Below are 15,863 nucleotides of genomic sequence, written 5' to 3' on the forward strand. Positions count from 1 at the left end.
ATGGATACATTTAGATATTTTTCCACTGGCCTACACATAGTACCCCATAATGTCAAAGTGGAATTATGTTTAACTAAAAAAAAATGAAAAACTGGCCCCCCAAGTGGAGCAGTGGTCTAAGACTCTGCATCGCAGTGCTAGAGGCGTCACTACTGACCCGGGTTCTATCCCAGGCAGTGTCGCAGCCGGTCGCGACCGGGAGACCCATGACGTGGTGCACAATTGGCCAAGTATCGTCCTGGTTAGGGGAGGGTTTGGCCGGCCAGGATGTCCTTGTCCTATCGTGCTCTAGTGACTCCTTGTGGTGGGACGGGTGCATGGACGCTGACTTCAGTCACCAGCTGTATGGTGTTTTCTCCGACACATTAGTGTAGCTGGCTTCTGGGTTAAGAGAGCAGTGTGTCAAGAAGCAGTACAGCTTGGCGGGGTCAAGATTTGGAGGACGCATGGTGCTCGACCTTCGCCTCTCCTGAGTCCTATCACAAAAAAGGGGTAAAAAGTACAACAACAAATAAAATATGAAAAGCTGATATGTCTTGAGTCAATAAGTATTCAACCCCTTTGTTATGGCAAGCCTAAATAAGGTCAGCAGTAAAAATGTGCTTAACAAGTCACATAATAAGTTGCATGGACTCTGTATGCAATAATAGTGTTTAACATGGATAGGCCAAGTATCATCAGGGCTCCTAGTACCTGGTTGGAAACCACTGGTGTATCAATACAGCCAGTCACTGCAAAGATACAGGTGTCTTTCCTAACTCAGTTGCCGGAGAGGAAGAAAACTGCTCAGGGATTTTACAATGAGGCCAATGGTGACTTTAAAACAGTTAGAGTGTAATGCCTGTGATAGGAGAAAACTTGAGTATGGATAAACAACAATGCAATACTAGCCTATTTGACAGAGTGAAAAAATATATATTATATTCCAAAACATGCAGCCAGTTTGCAATAAGACACTAAAGTAATACTGCAAAAAATGTGGCAAAGCAACTCATTTTTGGTCCTGAATACAAAGGGTTATGTTTTGGGCAAACCCAATACAACACATTAGTGAGTACCACTCTCCATATTTGTAAGCATGGTTGTGGCTGCATCATGTTATGGGTTACGGGTATGCTTGTAATTGTTAACAACTGGGGAGTTTTTCAGGATAAAAAAAAACGGAATGGAGCTAACCACGGGCAAAATCCTAGAGGAAAACCAGGTTCAGTCTGCTTTCCACCAGAAACTAGGAGATGAATTCACCTTTCAGCAGCACAATAACCGCATGTAAGTGACAAGTGTAGACACAACCTTAGAGACTTACCCAGTAAGATTGCTGTAATGGCTGCCAAAAGTCGCTTTTACAAAGTAGTGACTCAGGGGTGTGAATATTTATGTGAATTAAATATGTATGTATTTAATTTTCAATAAATGTGAAAACATTTCTAAAAACATGTTTTCACTTCATCGATTGGGGTATTGTATGTAAATGAGGGAGAAAAACTATATTTTGTATACAGCTTGTAACACAACAAAATGTGGAATAAGTCAAAGGGTATGAATATTTTCTTATATCCTTCCTGTTTGGCCCTGTCCGGGGGTGTCCTCGGATGGGGCCACAGTGTCTCCTGACCCCTCCTGTCTCAGCCTCCAGTATTTATGCTGCAGTAGTAGTTTATGTGTCGGGGGGCTAGGGTCAGTTTGTTATATCTGGAGTACTTCTCCTGTCCTATTCGGTGTCCTGTGTGAATCTAGGTGTGCGTTCTCTAATTCTCTCCTTCTCTCTTTCTCTCTCTCGGAGGACCTGAGCCCTAGGACCATGCCCCAGGACTACCTGACATGATGACTCCTTGCTGTCCCCAGTCCACCTGGCTGTGCTGCTGCTCCAGTTTCAACTGTTCTGCCTTAATATTATTCGACCATGCTGGTCATTTATGAACATTTGAACATTTTGGCCATGTTCTGTTATAATCTCCACCCGGCACAGCCAGAAGAGGACTGGCCACCCCACATAGCCTGGTTCCTCTCTAGGTTTCTTCCTAGGTTTTGGCCTTTCTAGGGAGTTTTTCCTAGCCACCGTGCTTCTACACCTGCATTGCTTGCTGTTTGGGGTTTTAGGCTGGGTTTCTGTACAGCACTTTGAGATATCAGCTGATGTACGAAGGGCTATATAAATAAATTTGATTTGATTTGATTTGAAGGCACTGTATATAAACTAAAAGTATGTGGGCACCCCTTCAAATTAGTGGATTGAGCTATTTCAGCCACACCCGTTGCTGACCGGTGTATGAAATCGAGCACACAGCCGTGCAATCGCCATAGACAAACACTGGCAGTAGAATGGCCCGTACTGTAGGGCTCAGTGACTTTCAACATGGCACCGACTTCCCAACAAGTCAGTTAATCAAATGTATGCCCTGCTAGAGCTGCCCTGGTCATTTGTAAGTGCTGTTATTGTGAATTAGAAACGTCTAGGAGCAACAATGGCTCAGCCATGAAGAGGGAGGCCACACAAGCTCACAGATCAGGATCACTGAGTGCTGAAGCTCGTAAAAATCGTCTGTCTTCGGTTGTGACACTCACTATGAGTTCCAAACAACGTCAGCAGAAGAACTGTTCGTTGGGAGCTTCATGAAATGGGTTTCCATGACCAAGCATCCGCACACAAACCTAAGATCACCATACACAATGCCATGCGTCGGCTCGAGTGGTGTAGAGCTCGCAGCCATTGGACTCTGGAGCAGGGGAAACGTGTTCTTTGGAGTGATGAATCACGCTTCCCCATCTGGGTTTTTGGTGGATGCCAGGAGAACGCTACCTGCCCCAATGCATAGTGCCAACTGTCAAGATTGATGGAGGAGGAATAGCGGTCGAGGGCTGTTTTTCATGGTTTGGGCATGGCCCCTTTGTTCCAGTGAAGGGAAATCTTAACGCCAGAGTATACAATGACATTGTAGTTGATTCTGTGCTTCCAACTTTGCGGCAACAGTTTGGGGAAGGCCCTCTTCTGTTTCCGCATGACAATGCCCCCGTGCACAAAGAGAGATCCATACAGAAATGGTTTGTCGAGATCGATGTGGAATAACCTGCACAGAGATCTTATCTTCATCGAACACCTTTGGGAGGAATTGGAATGGCGACTGCGAAGTCGGGCCTAATTGCCCAACATCAGTGCCCGACCTCACTAATGCTGCTAGTGGAAAGCCTTCCCAGAAGTGTGGAGGCTGTTATAGCAGTAAAGGGGTTACCAACTCCATATCAATGCCCGTGATTTTAGAATGAGATGTTCGACGAGCAGGTATTCACCTACTATTGTCCATGTAGTGTATTTCCAAACGTTTTAGTTCACAGTAGGCTACTTTTCTGTAACAATATTACTGAAATCTGATAATAATACCTACAACAAAGGTAAGTTATTTGGGTCGATATTAGACAATGCATGGCATGGGGTTAGGGCTCTGGCCTTACCCCTCATTTGTTTGTGAAGGAGGAACACAGGGCGATGCAGGAGACGATAAAGTTATGTCCAGCAGGTGGCGGGTTTTGTACACTATAGCACCACCGCAAGGTGTTGCTTATCCTCACTTTTAAGAGGGATCAAATGCCTTCCAAATGCAAGAAGAAAAAACAGCTTGACCACAGGAGCACGAACACCTTGTCAATATAACAACGATAACGGTGAAGACCTACAGTGAGCTGCATTTGTGCTGTAACTTGGACAATGAGTGTTTTATATTAATCAAATGTATTAGGTAAATGTATTCATTCGATTTTTTAAATAGCTCACTTAGTGATTATTCAACAAAGTCATACATCTCAGAGGGCCTAATGTTTCCAGTTTCGTAAATTCTCCTTCCCTGCCTTGCTTAATTTGAGTTTAACTTCAGATATTTACTTTAGTACATAAACAGCCTAGAAATACCTCATCTCAACTGCTCTTTCTTCCGTATAAAGAAGATATTTTATCCTGCATTTGAAATTGAACACAGGTTGAGATCCGTCTTAATTGAATAATGGTGTGTGTGTGGGGGGGGGGGGGGGGGTAAATACACTAATGCTCTTTATTTCCCTCCCGATCTCAAGTTAAAGTGACAGTTGCATATTTACTTTAATTAGGAGAAAGAGGGAGTTGATTTGTTAGTCCCTTCCACCTTGTACAGAAGCTTATTTTAAACAGGAAGGCTCTGAGGCCTAATGGAATTATTTATTTTTAAAAGAGCAATTTGCTTTTATTCCAATGAATATAATAATCGAAATTATTTGTTTTGGCGATTTTTGCCCTTCAGATTACAGATCGTATGCTTTAGGTGCATGAGGTTAAATCCACATGTTGTTGCATCCACTAATAATACCAACCCTATGGAAATAAGTATAAGCATTGTTATTAAAACTAGGATGATGCTGATAATAACAATAATATTAATATAATGTGGATAATATCTTAATAATTATATTAATGACATGCCTGTTTATAAAGTCTATAGGCCTAGAAGCTGGTTAAAAATAAACCATTTTCAGTTATGGGCTAGACAAAATGGCAAATTGATACTTTGATTCGTTTGTAAATAGGAAAATGCTGTATGCATTAAGCTCATTAAAGCCATACACCAACGTTTTGTTTTAGTTCTTTAAGAAAAGGAGATAACGTTTGACACTGTGCTGCAGCTATGTTCGCCCGTACAACTATGTTCGCCCCCCCACCACTTTGTGGCATAAAGTAAGCCTACTTCCAAAAAAAGGGGGAATTGAGTTTACAGTAAAGAGCTATCTCAAATTCGAATGGGGGCTGACTAAATGACGCGCATGTGCGAGTAAAGGGTTTGGTTGCAATAAAGAGGCGGTTTGAGTGCAGACCGCAGGGCAGTAACAGAAGGCGTCTTCCCCAGAGTCACTATAGAAGTCCTGCACACAACTATTTGGGACAGCTGTGAACTACACGCGCTTACATTCTGAGCTCGGTGTGAACATGCGGGGCAAGTTGTCTTGCGAAGTCAAAAACTTTCTCTGAACTACTTGAAACTTTTTTCCAAGGCGTTTTGCATCGGACCGTCCCCAAGTTTTTAACTCCAGGACCCCTCCGGATCCAAGGGCCGACCAATCTGAGCTGGTAACTATTTCCTTGTATTACATTTTGTCTGTAATTTTTCTATGAGCCATCTGTCATAATATGACGTTTAAACGTTGTTTATGTTCAGGCTTCTTCGGGGGGAATGAACAAAGCTGTCAACTTTAGCGCAACTGGTCTGAGCTGAGTTCTAGTAACATAACTGTTCCATTAAAAGTAAATATAGGTGTTATGACAATATCCCCTAATATTCCGTTTTTGACTTTTGGCATGTTTTAACGCAGGAACTAGAAGTAAACATCGTCGACAGTGTCTCGAGCTTGCATGGAGTCAGTTCTGGGTGCCTTCTGAGTTAGATGCGAGTGTGAAACAGGTGGGATCTTTCACGTGTTATACGGGATCCTTAGGCAAGGGGTTATGGTTAAGTATAAGGGCAGGGGTTAAGGTTAGGGTATGAACGTCCCAAGCACTCTGGATAGCACTGACCGATCTTTCAGGAGTAAACACATTCCAGCACGATGTGAAGTTGATGGAGTAAAATCAACAAGGATCTATGTGAAAATAAAGAAATAATTCCATGCAAAACATACATTTCGATGAATTGCATTATACATTACATGGTCTGAGTCAACATAAGAAAGATTCCTGTGTTTGATGACGAGGATGGCTATTGATTTTGAGGGTTTTCCCCAATTTAATTGATCCAAACCAGTATGAAAGTCGTAGTGAATGCATGTTTCTGTTGTCTATAATGTATCATATTTTTTTCCATTAATTTGTAGCATAAGGTAAGCCTACTTCCAAATATTAGTAATATATTGATTTACTCTAATATAGCTGGAATGGTTAGGATGATTATGACCATCAGGCTATCGTTGTTATTTGTTTTAGCAGTCTCTTATAGTACTTACTTCAACGAATTTCAATAGCCCATCAAAAAACAAAAGCTAGTGTCGGCGTACATTTCATAATTTTTTTGATATCTATCAACTGTCAGCTGTTTTAGTTGTAGGGGAATTTCATGCTATTAATAATCACATATTTAGAGTTAAACCACTGTGATGGAATATAACGAAAGTCGTCCTTTTACTGTAGGCTAATTTACATGGATAAGCGTTATAGTTTTTTACTTGAACACACTATCTATCAGTGTTTTCTGCTGTAGGAATCTATACATCTCATATTAAAACACGGTATTTTGTCTGGAATTACAATCATCTGCATTAAAACAGTGACCACATGTTTGTGCTAATTGCTATAAACAAATTCACGGGTTTATGGTATGAAATATGATTTGGAACAATTGTCTTAAATTGGGATCCTTCTTAGGCCTATTCATTTTTTAATTGTTATTTTCAGAGACCTTTTTCCCACGTTGCTTAGGTTCACACATCAGTTGCTTTTTTTATTTTATTGCGCTCAAGTGCCCATATCCTCTCATGTTCTGCATCAACACACGGCTAAAAACATGCGCATTCGCGGTAATTGCTGCACAATTAACCAAAGGATCTGCATTAACATAAGAACTCTGAAGTTGCTCTCCAAAACCAATTGGGCACAGACGTCAATTCAACATCTATTCCCCGTTGGTTGAACGTGAAATTACGTGGAAACAACGTTGATTCAACCAGTGTGTGCCCAGCGAGTACACACACGGTCACCATTCCATCAATAAGAATTGAACACTATATGTTTCTAAGAAATATACGTTGTAGTCTACTTTAATCCACTTTTAAACAGGAGAGCTAATACAATTAAATCATCCAAGTTTGCATGCAGTTTGGTTTACCAAAAATATATGTAGGCATATGACAGAAAGCCTATCCTAGCCACAGTAGTGAGGTTAGGGCTATAAGGATTTAGTTTGACTGAGTCGTAGCCTGTAGTTTCCCGAGTGTATTTGCTCCCGAGTGGCGCAGCAGTCTTAGGCATTGCATCTCAGTGCTAGAGGCGTAACTACAGACCCTGGTTCGATCCTGGCTGCATCACATCCGTCCGTGATTGGGAGTCCCATATGCACAATTGGCCCAGCGTCGTCCGGGTTAGGGTTTGGCCGGGGTAGGCCATAATTGTAAATAAGAATTTGTTCTTTACTGACTTGCCTAGTTAAATAAAGGTTCAATAAAAAATATATAATAATGATATATAAAAAATATTCCCACATTCTTTAATCCTAAACTAGTGCATTACAATGTAATGCTTACTGTAGCCTATATTCGTCTCTTTGTTTATGTACAACCTGAAAGATGCAAGCTCCCTCTAAATCCTGAAATTAAATGTATGCCTAATGTTATATTTAAGGCCCATGTCTGTCGGCTACAAGAGCGCGCATATATGGATACAACATAAAGTGAGCCCATTAACTATTTCATCACCTCAGTTTAGATAAACTTGTGGCAAGGAAAAGCTGCGCTGATTTTCATCCATTTTGGCGTGTGGGGACCGAAATGGGAATGCTGGTTTGATTTTTCTTGTCAACACCAATGCAAAATTCTCCTAATTAGCCAACAACGTCTTGGCAATATGTAATTTAGGTTTACCTCGGGTCAGCTTTAATCCATAGGATGTGGGATCTTGTTTTCAACTGTCCTAGTAGTCTAACCTCTATATATTTATAATTAGAGTAGAGAGCACATGTCTGAAACATACTAACAATAATATACCTGCGTGATATGTGTGTGGGACAATTCGATCATGCTTTGCGTTATCTTGTATGTTCAAATCTCACAACACGTCCGCTTTCGGCCGAGGCGCGGAATTTAACAGTTGGCCAGTCACGACCAACGGGGAATGGGACGTGGCAGTGTTCAGCTTGATTGTTGAGTCGTTGAGATGGTATGTAGACATCAAAGGGTTATTAAGGATACGAGACGGCTCGGGAGCAACCGCTGATCTCCCCTAATGACCTCTAAGTAAAAGTCAATTACTTCTGCGTCATGATCAGAAAGGAGAAATCCCGGGGGACGTTTGAACTTCGGTAATTCGAATTAGGACTATTTCACTCTTATTTACTGCAGCGCAACCATGGCTCTCACTCACTCCCGACTTTTATTTAGCAACATTTTAGGCCTATGTTCACCAATATGATCAAGAGGTCCTTTTCTCTAATATGCCTATCTATATCCATGGAGACTATTATTATCTATATCTTGATTAGGCCATATCTTGTGGTTTCCTTATGTTATTATAACACAGTATGTATGACTAAAGTAGATAACCCATGACCACTTTTAACAATAATATTAATAATATCAACCAGTAGTAGAATTATGACGAAGTCATATTTGCAGAGCAGTAAAAAAATGGGGATTACACACAAATCCTATATGACTAACAAAATCAAACAAAGCAAATGGCATTGCTTAGGGGTAAATGCTTTTTTGGTGGAAAGCTAAATCATATCACAATGGTGCGGCATGCCAGCTCTGTTTAGACTAAGACAGAAAAGACACAGGATAACTGTGTCATATCCTGACCATCAAATAGGCACAGAAACAGAGGCATTATTGTGCTTTGTTATTTCCTCTTATCAAAACCTGTTTAAACAGATTCACAGACAAGGCTATACATTAAAAACATGAATTGGTAGCACTGGTGCTCCCAATTTAAAACACTTAAGAGCACCACATAAAATGTAGGAGCACCAGAAACTAACATTTTTACAGCCTTTATTGGGCCTATATGAATTTGAGGTACTTTTGAAGTACATGGTGTCCACTAGAAACTAATATATAACCCTGTAAAGACGTTTGTTAATTTTAAAAGCTAAAATTGTGTTTTTTTTTCATGAGCAAGTCTTCACCACATAATTCTACATGTAGCTAAGGTGTTTTGTGGTTCTCGAATCAGTATTTTTGAAAAACGAAATGTGCAAGAAAATTAACTAGCATGTGTCTGCTTGCTGGCTGAACCAGCCTCAAATTAATCCATATGAAATGAAAGCTGTGCTAACAACGTCAGTTCACACACTCAATGCTCCCTGTAGCTAGTGTAGTGAAATTATAGCTAATAACAGCACACGCGAGTTTTTCATGATAAGACTGTTTCTGTTCTGCCGAGATTAATTCACCAATTTTTTGCTGCACAGCTGACTGCTCTAGCTGTGACGTTATCGTGTTTTGCCAACTGTTACAAAATAGGCACAGTGCCAGCTGTCAGAGTCAAATACCTGCTGATTTCTGAGAACAGTCCCATAACTTTGGTGCCGTACAACTTCATCAACAAGCTGGCAAACTAGCTACCGTATTGGCCATTCAAAACATGATATCACTAGGCTGCTAGCTGGAGCAAATTTGCTCAGCTGATCAAGCATGGTTTGCCGTAGTAGCCAGTGCGTCATACCTACTGTTAGGCGGATGATCTAAATCCTTATTTAGTTCCATGTTTGGTTAGACAAATGGCGCCTGCGTGTCGTGTAAGAATGACGCCATCTGACGTGAGACTATGCATTGATCTCCTGAAGAAGCTGTCCCTTTACCATTGTTTCTGTACCCCCAAATGTTTGGATACACTGGTAAAGTTACCAGGTTGTTAGCTAGCTAGCTAATAAGGCAATGTTAGTAAACAAGGTGTTAACGGCCCGCGACATGATTTATTAATGTAAACTATGGCCTGCCAATGGAGATGCATCCAGCTGCAGCTGGAAAAAAACGTAGTGCTGGTAATATACTGTAGTCACAACTTTTCAATGGTTTGGGCTAGGGACAAGCGGTTTTGTCTGTAGTAATAGTGCAACATCCACGGTCACAAATCTATGCTCACTTTTATTTATCCAGGGCACTCAGAAACAGTGGTACAGCTAAGCCTCATCATTACGACAATTATAATCTAGTCGCACTGGTGCAAAATATTTAGGAGCATATGGTCACACTTTAGAGCCCTGCTCACGGAGGCATTTCACCTCAGTGAATGGTGTCATTCTATTTACCCTGTCTTAACAGCCCCCGGCATGTTTTCTGGGAATGGGAAACACCCACACCAAACGCACACCAGTGTCTGTGTGTCAGCACTGGGAGTGCAGTGCACACCTTCTCTTCTCTGACCTGTACACATGTGCCACACACGCGCATGTGTGTACACACACAAACCCACACATGCAGGCTGTCCTCACTCATCGTGTGCCTTGAGGACAATACGTGATTCATAGTGTGTGTGTGTGTGTATCGAACCATGTGTTGAGCTGGTAGCTCCTGTTGCACGGAGGTCTGGTTCAGACAGCTCTTATCACTGTCTTCCCCTTTGTCTCAGTGGTAAAGGGATACATTCACATGCATCAACTTAATCCACTGATATGAGGCCTCTTGAAAAGCAACTAGATAATCAAGCCGAGCCGCTTGTGTATTGCTTTGGCATTGTGGTTGTGCTAGGGTGTGGGGGAAATACGCCAGGATGACTCAAAAAGAGGGGGTAGCAGGAAATACTTAGTTAGAAATGTTATTTGATCCTCATTAAATATCACAATTACGCTTCCTGGTTCGTGATGAAAAAGTATGATCATTATTGTCCTTATTTGTATTTTTAATATAGTAGAAGATACTGTTGTTAACAATGTATCATTGGTTTGTAAAACAATAACACATGATGAGTTATACTGTATGTGTTGTCAAAATGACCTGACTTTTTTGTGGTGTTGCTTTTCCAGAGAGAATCCCGTGATCTGGTGATCAGTAGCGACACCAACCATGGGCAGCAAGACTCTTCCAGCCCCGGTTCCCCTCCACCCCTCCCTGCAGCTCGCAAACTACTCCTTTCTCCAGACCTCCAATGGCTTCCAGCTACCCACGGATCAGGTCCCTGGCATCTATAGCTTCAGCGCCCTGCATGCCGTCCACCTCCACCAGTGGACCCTGGGCTACCCTCCCTTCGCTCTTCCCCGCTGCACTTTCTCCAAGCTCCCAGCCCTGATGGACGGCCGCTTCCCCGGCATACCTTCCATCCCCATCTTTCCCCACCTGGTCCAGTCCAAGGACCAGGCCGCTGCGGCCGACGCCGCAGCTACCGCCATGGGTCTCTTCCAGGGCTCCAAGAACAAGCCTCAGCCACGCTTCGACTTCGCCAACTTGGCTGCTGCAGCCACCCAGGAAGACCCACTGAAGGCAGAGGACTTGAGCATAATGGGGGCAGTCGCCACCACTTCCCCTCACCATGGCGGGCTAGGCTGTCTCATGGACATAGCCAAGCTGTCATCGCCCGAGCGCAAGCCCAGCCGCGGCCGCCTGCCCTCCAAGACCAAGAAGGAGTTTGTGTGCAAGTTCTGCGGCCGCCACTTCACCAAGTCCTACAACCTGCTTATCCACGAGCGGACGCACACGGACGAGAGGCCGTACACCTGCGACATCTGCCACAAGGCCTTCCGGAGGCAGGACCACCTCCGAGACCATAGGTGAGACCCGCACTTTTCTATTACAATGAAGCTCAATTTAATGAACGAGGAGTATGGAGATAGATGGCTGCGAAAATGTTGTAAATTAATGAATAAAATTGTATTGGAAACTTTATTAATTGGCCACAGAACCTTCTACATAAGAACAGCATAGGATATTAATACAAAATATGAGCAATTGCTTCCTAAATTGTCGTATACACTACTGATTAATCATGTTGAGTCTCTGACAGTGTAATGCATCAGGGTTGAGTCCAATTCCATTTGAATTAATTCTAATTCAAGACATGGAATAGCCCTGAATGGAATTTTCCCCAACCATATCATGTATTGGACCGTTAATCCATTTAGAGCGATAGGCCATTAACATGATCAGTATGTGAAAAAATCCAGTAACAATCCACTATGTGAATTAAATCGGGTAAAAATCTGGTTAAATAGTGTGAAAAGCTGCAACAAAGGCCTGAAGCGATATCATGTATATATTAAAGAGTTTAGCGGGGGCAATCTAAAGCTAATACATCGGAATGCCTTTGAATTGACATTGGCACTGTTGATATTGATTTGAATTATAGCTGTAAGTGATATAAACAACATCAACATTTTGCATACGTGTTGAGTATGAGAGTCATACGTTCTAATTCATACCTTTTTAGAACAATATATCACTAGAACGTTCACCTCCTTTTTCTCTTTCTTATTTCTATGTTGTTTCTTATTCATTTGTGGCTTTAGATTGATAGTTGTCTTTGTGTGTTTGTTATGTTTTGTTACTCAGACCTGACACTCTTTTTGTTCTGTTCTGCCCTGCAGGTACATCCATTCCAAGGAGAAACCTTTCAAGTGCCAGGAGTGTGGAAAGGGATTTTGTCAGTCCAGAACTCTAGCCGTCCATAAAACGTTGCACATGCAGGTCAAGGAACTAAAGCCATCCAAGATGAAGTGATATCAATGACTAAAAAATAGGAATAGGGGACACTGGAAAGAATAAAAGCAAATAAAATTTTTAAAGCAAATTTAGGCATTTAGCAGACACTCATATCCAGAGTGATTAACAGGAGCAATTAGGTTTAAGTGCCTTGCTCAAGGGCACATCAACAGATCTTTAACATAACATCTCTGAACTTGAACTGAACTGAAGTGTTCTGACTGAAAAAGTGAAATGTTCACCAACATCTTGAGCTCATCGTGGGGAACGATTCTTCACAGATATTTGAAAATCCTGGATCTCTATGATGTATCCAGACAATTTCCAGGAGCACCTTGGACTATAAACTAAGTTGTTTTTCCACGTTTAGTTAAGAGATAATTGGGCTAAAGGACTTAAGAGCCTGTGTATTGGTTGGGCATGATGAAACCCAGTGGGGCGAATGGATCATACATCATGGATGTATGGAATGTGATCCAGATCTTTCTGACAAACTTGACCTCTCAGACATTCCGAGAGACTCTCACTTTTGATCCCCACATTGTTTAAGGGACATTACGTGTCTAACGCAGTCTTTTTAAAATTTGCTCATTTGGTTAAAGCCATGTCAGCATATCTACCTTATTCTTCTTTCGAAGCTCACATTCCAATGTTATTTTTGTACAGATATCTTTTTGTATAATTGTATTTTTGCACTTTAACCTGATTATTGATTATTTACATATATCACTGGATTCCTTAAACTTATTTTTTTAAATAAATAGTCATTTTCTAAACAAAATAAATATTGTATAATTGATTCTGGTTTGTTGTGAGAGAAATACTATCAAATACTTTGCCCTTTTAATTTACATAACATCTTTTGAGGTATTTCAATGGAAATCAGTTGCAAACATGTTTTGTTTACCAAATTCCTGTAGTTGACACATTCATTTAATTGGGATTTCCTTGTTTCTGAAGTAGATTCCCTTGAATTGAAACAACTAATAGGCACATTACATAAAGAGTATAGAGACATTTTCAGCAAGTACCTTGAACCTACTATAGATTGATTACATAATGTATCTGTGTGAGTGTGCGTGCGTGTGTGTTGTGAGGTGTAGCAGTGGTCCTAATCTGAATCGCAACATTTTAGGAGTTGGTTTAACACTTGGCAGCGTGATTTTGGTGGCAGGTAGCTAACCTCACTGTCAACATTAGGTGTTAACAGGATCATCAGACATGTATATTGTGAACATGAAAGGACAGGTACAAACATTAGTCAATACCTTGCACCCTGTCACTGTCTTCCCTTTTGAAGCTCTCACAAGTTGTCACTTCACACTATGCATGTGAAAGTCATAATGAACGACGTTAAGAGATCGGTCACATGATACTAATGACACCTCAATAGATTATCTTATTCTTCCAAATTCTCCCCATTGTAGAGATCAAATGCATGACACCCAATGACTATATGATACCACACCCCAGTCAATAACAAACGTTCCCCCAAATGTAATGGAACCTTTCAAGAAACATTCGGACAGTATCAAATTAGTATCTTGGCATAGTTTTAAAAAGAATGTTGTTAGATCATTTCAAAACAGGACCATCAATGTTAGAGGAGAAAGACAACCTGTAACCTACCATAACTGTTTCTGCAGAACAACATTTGTCATCTGAAACAGTTTTCATATATTTGGTTAGACGGCTAAGCATTTTTGTAAGTTGAAAGGCATGTAAAGGGGCTCCCGAGTGGTGCAGCAGTCTGAGGTACTACATCTCAGTGCTAGAGGCGTCAGTACAGACCCTGGTTTGGTCCATGGCTGAATCACAACCGGCTGTGATCAGGAATCCCATAGGGCGGTGTATAATTGGCCCAGCGTTGCCCGGGTTAGGGGAGGGTTTGGCTGGGGTAAGGGGAGCGTTTGGCTGGGGTAGCCTGTCATTGAAAATAAGAAATTGTTCTTAGCTGATTTGCCTAGTTAAATAAGTAAAATAATGTTGCGGCCGGCCCGAACCGAGAGACCCATGGGGCGGCGCAGAATTGGCCCAGCGTCGTCTGTTAGGGGAGGGTTTGGCAGGCAGGGATGTTCTTGTCCCATTGCTCACTAGCGACTCATGTGGTGGGCGGGCGCAATGCACGCTGCCATGGTCGCCAGGTGTACGGTGTTTGCCCCGACACATTGGTGCAGCTGGCCTCCTGGTTAAGAGGGCATTGTGTCAAGAAGCAGTGAGGCTTAGCTGGGTTGTGTTTCGGGGAACGCACGGCTCTCGACCTTCGTCTCTCCCAAGTCCGTACGGGAGTTCCAGCGATGGGACAAGACTGTAACTACCAATTGGATACCACGAAATTGGGGAGAAAAAGGGGTAAATAAAATATGAATAATAATAATATTTAGAGACTGTGTAGCCTATGAAAGCTGTATGGTCTGGTGGAATATGAAATCAGATCCGATTGCACTGCAAAGCATACCTAAATTGCCCCTGTTTCTGAAATAAGATAATTAAACCCTAGCTCGTATAATCCAGAGAAGCCTACAGTACGTTATGGTAGTACCTCTTGGGGATATGAAGCAAAAGCGTATCTCACGCAGATTCGTGCTGACCTTTCTTACTTTGCTCAACGTCTCCTTGGAGCCCTTTACTTCACTGATGTTTCATTTGAGTTACTAACCTGCAGCTGTTTTTTTTTCTGAACTTGTGTCCCAAATGGCACCCTTTTCCATATTTAGTGTACTACTTTTGACCAGGACCCATAGGGGATAGGGTGCCATTTGGCCCCGACTGACCTTCCACATTGTTATCACATGATCAACAAACTGGGACTGTTTGGAACGTGCCTGCAGTGAACCTTCTCAATCTACATGTTGGAGTTATTCAAGAACCACTTGGTGCTAGGTCCAATTGTACTAATTAGGGAAAACAATGATCTAAGCACAGGTCTTGGATCAGCTTATCATATTCCAATCCAAACCTAAGCAATTATGAAGTCTGAAAATGTAAATACTAAACTGACCCCATTTATAACCTAATACCATCAACCATACAGCCACTAAGAACAAGCTACGGGTGAACATATTTATAGCACTATTAATAAAACATCCATAAATGAGTCACTGACTCATAAATAAACATGATGTCAAGGGACAGAGCATTATAAAAGCTTCATGTTACGTCCAACATATAATATAGTGCAAATATGTAAAAAATGCTATGAAAATGAATCACAAGATGTTCACACGGACAATTGAGTATGTAGTACATCAATTAACTCAATCTTTCCTATAGAGAGAGCTTAGGCCTATAAGGTTCAATTAGCATTTTAGTCAACATTTTGTTATTGATTTTGTTATTGTTCTATGCAATGTTCTCTACCTATATAGTACACGAAATGCCCCAATTCATGTTGTGAAGTTCAGAAGAATACAAGATCAAAATTGCTGACAATATTCAAACCATTGAGGGTTCGGATCATCAAAGCCAATTGTCTCAGAATCATCTTTTTGCAGATAGAACCTTCT

The 15,863-nt window shown here is 41.5% G+C and overlaps 1 protein-coding gene across 1 annotated transcript; it reads left to right on the forward strand.

The window, feature by feature from the left end:
- The first annotated feature begins 4,839 nt into the window (after window positions 1–4,839).
- Window positions 4,840–13,142, forward strand: LOC139383812 (protein odd-skipped-related 1-like). Its single transcript, XM_071128382.1, has 3 exons — window positions 4,840–5,089; window positions 10,689–11,429; window positions 12,243–13,142. The coding sequence occupies exons 2-3, from the start codon at window positions 10,729–10,731 to the stop codon at window positions 12,373–12,375; spliced, it is 834 nt and encodes a 277-aa protein (XP_070984483.1). The 5' UTR covers window positions 4,840–5,089; window positions 10,689–10,728; the 3' UTR covers window positions 12,376–13,142.
- The last annotated feature ends 2,721 nt before the right edge of the window (window positions 13,143–15,863 follow it).

Source organism: Oncorhynchus clarkii, chromosome 25, assembly GCF_045791955.1.
Source record: "Oncorhynchus clarkii lewisi isolate Uvic-CL-2024 chromosome 25, UVic_Ocla_1.0, whole genome shotgun sequence".
NCBI classification, from domain to species: domain Eukaryota; kingdom Metazoa; phylum Chordata; class Actinopteri; order Salmoniformes; family Salmonidae; genus Oncorhynchus; species Oncorhynchus clarkii.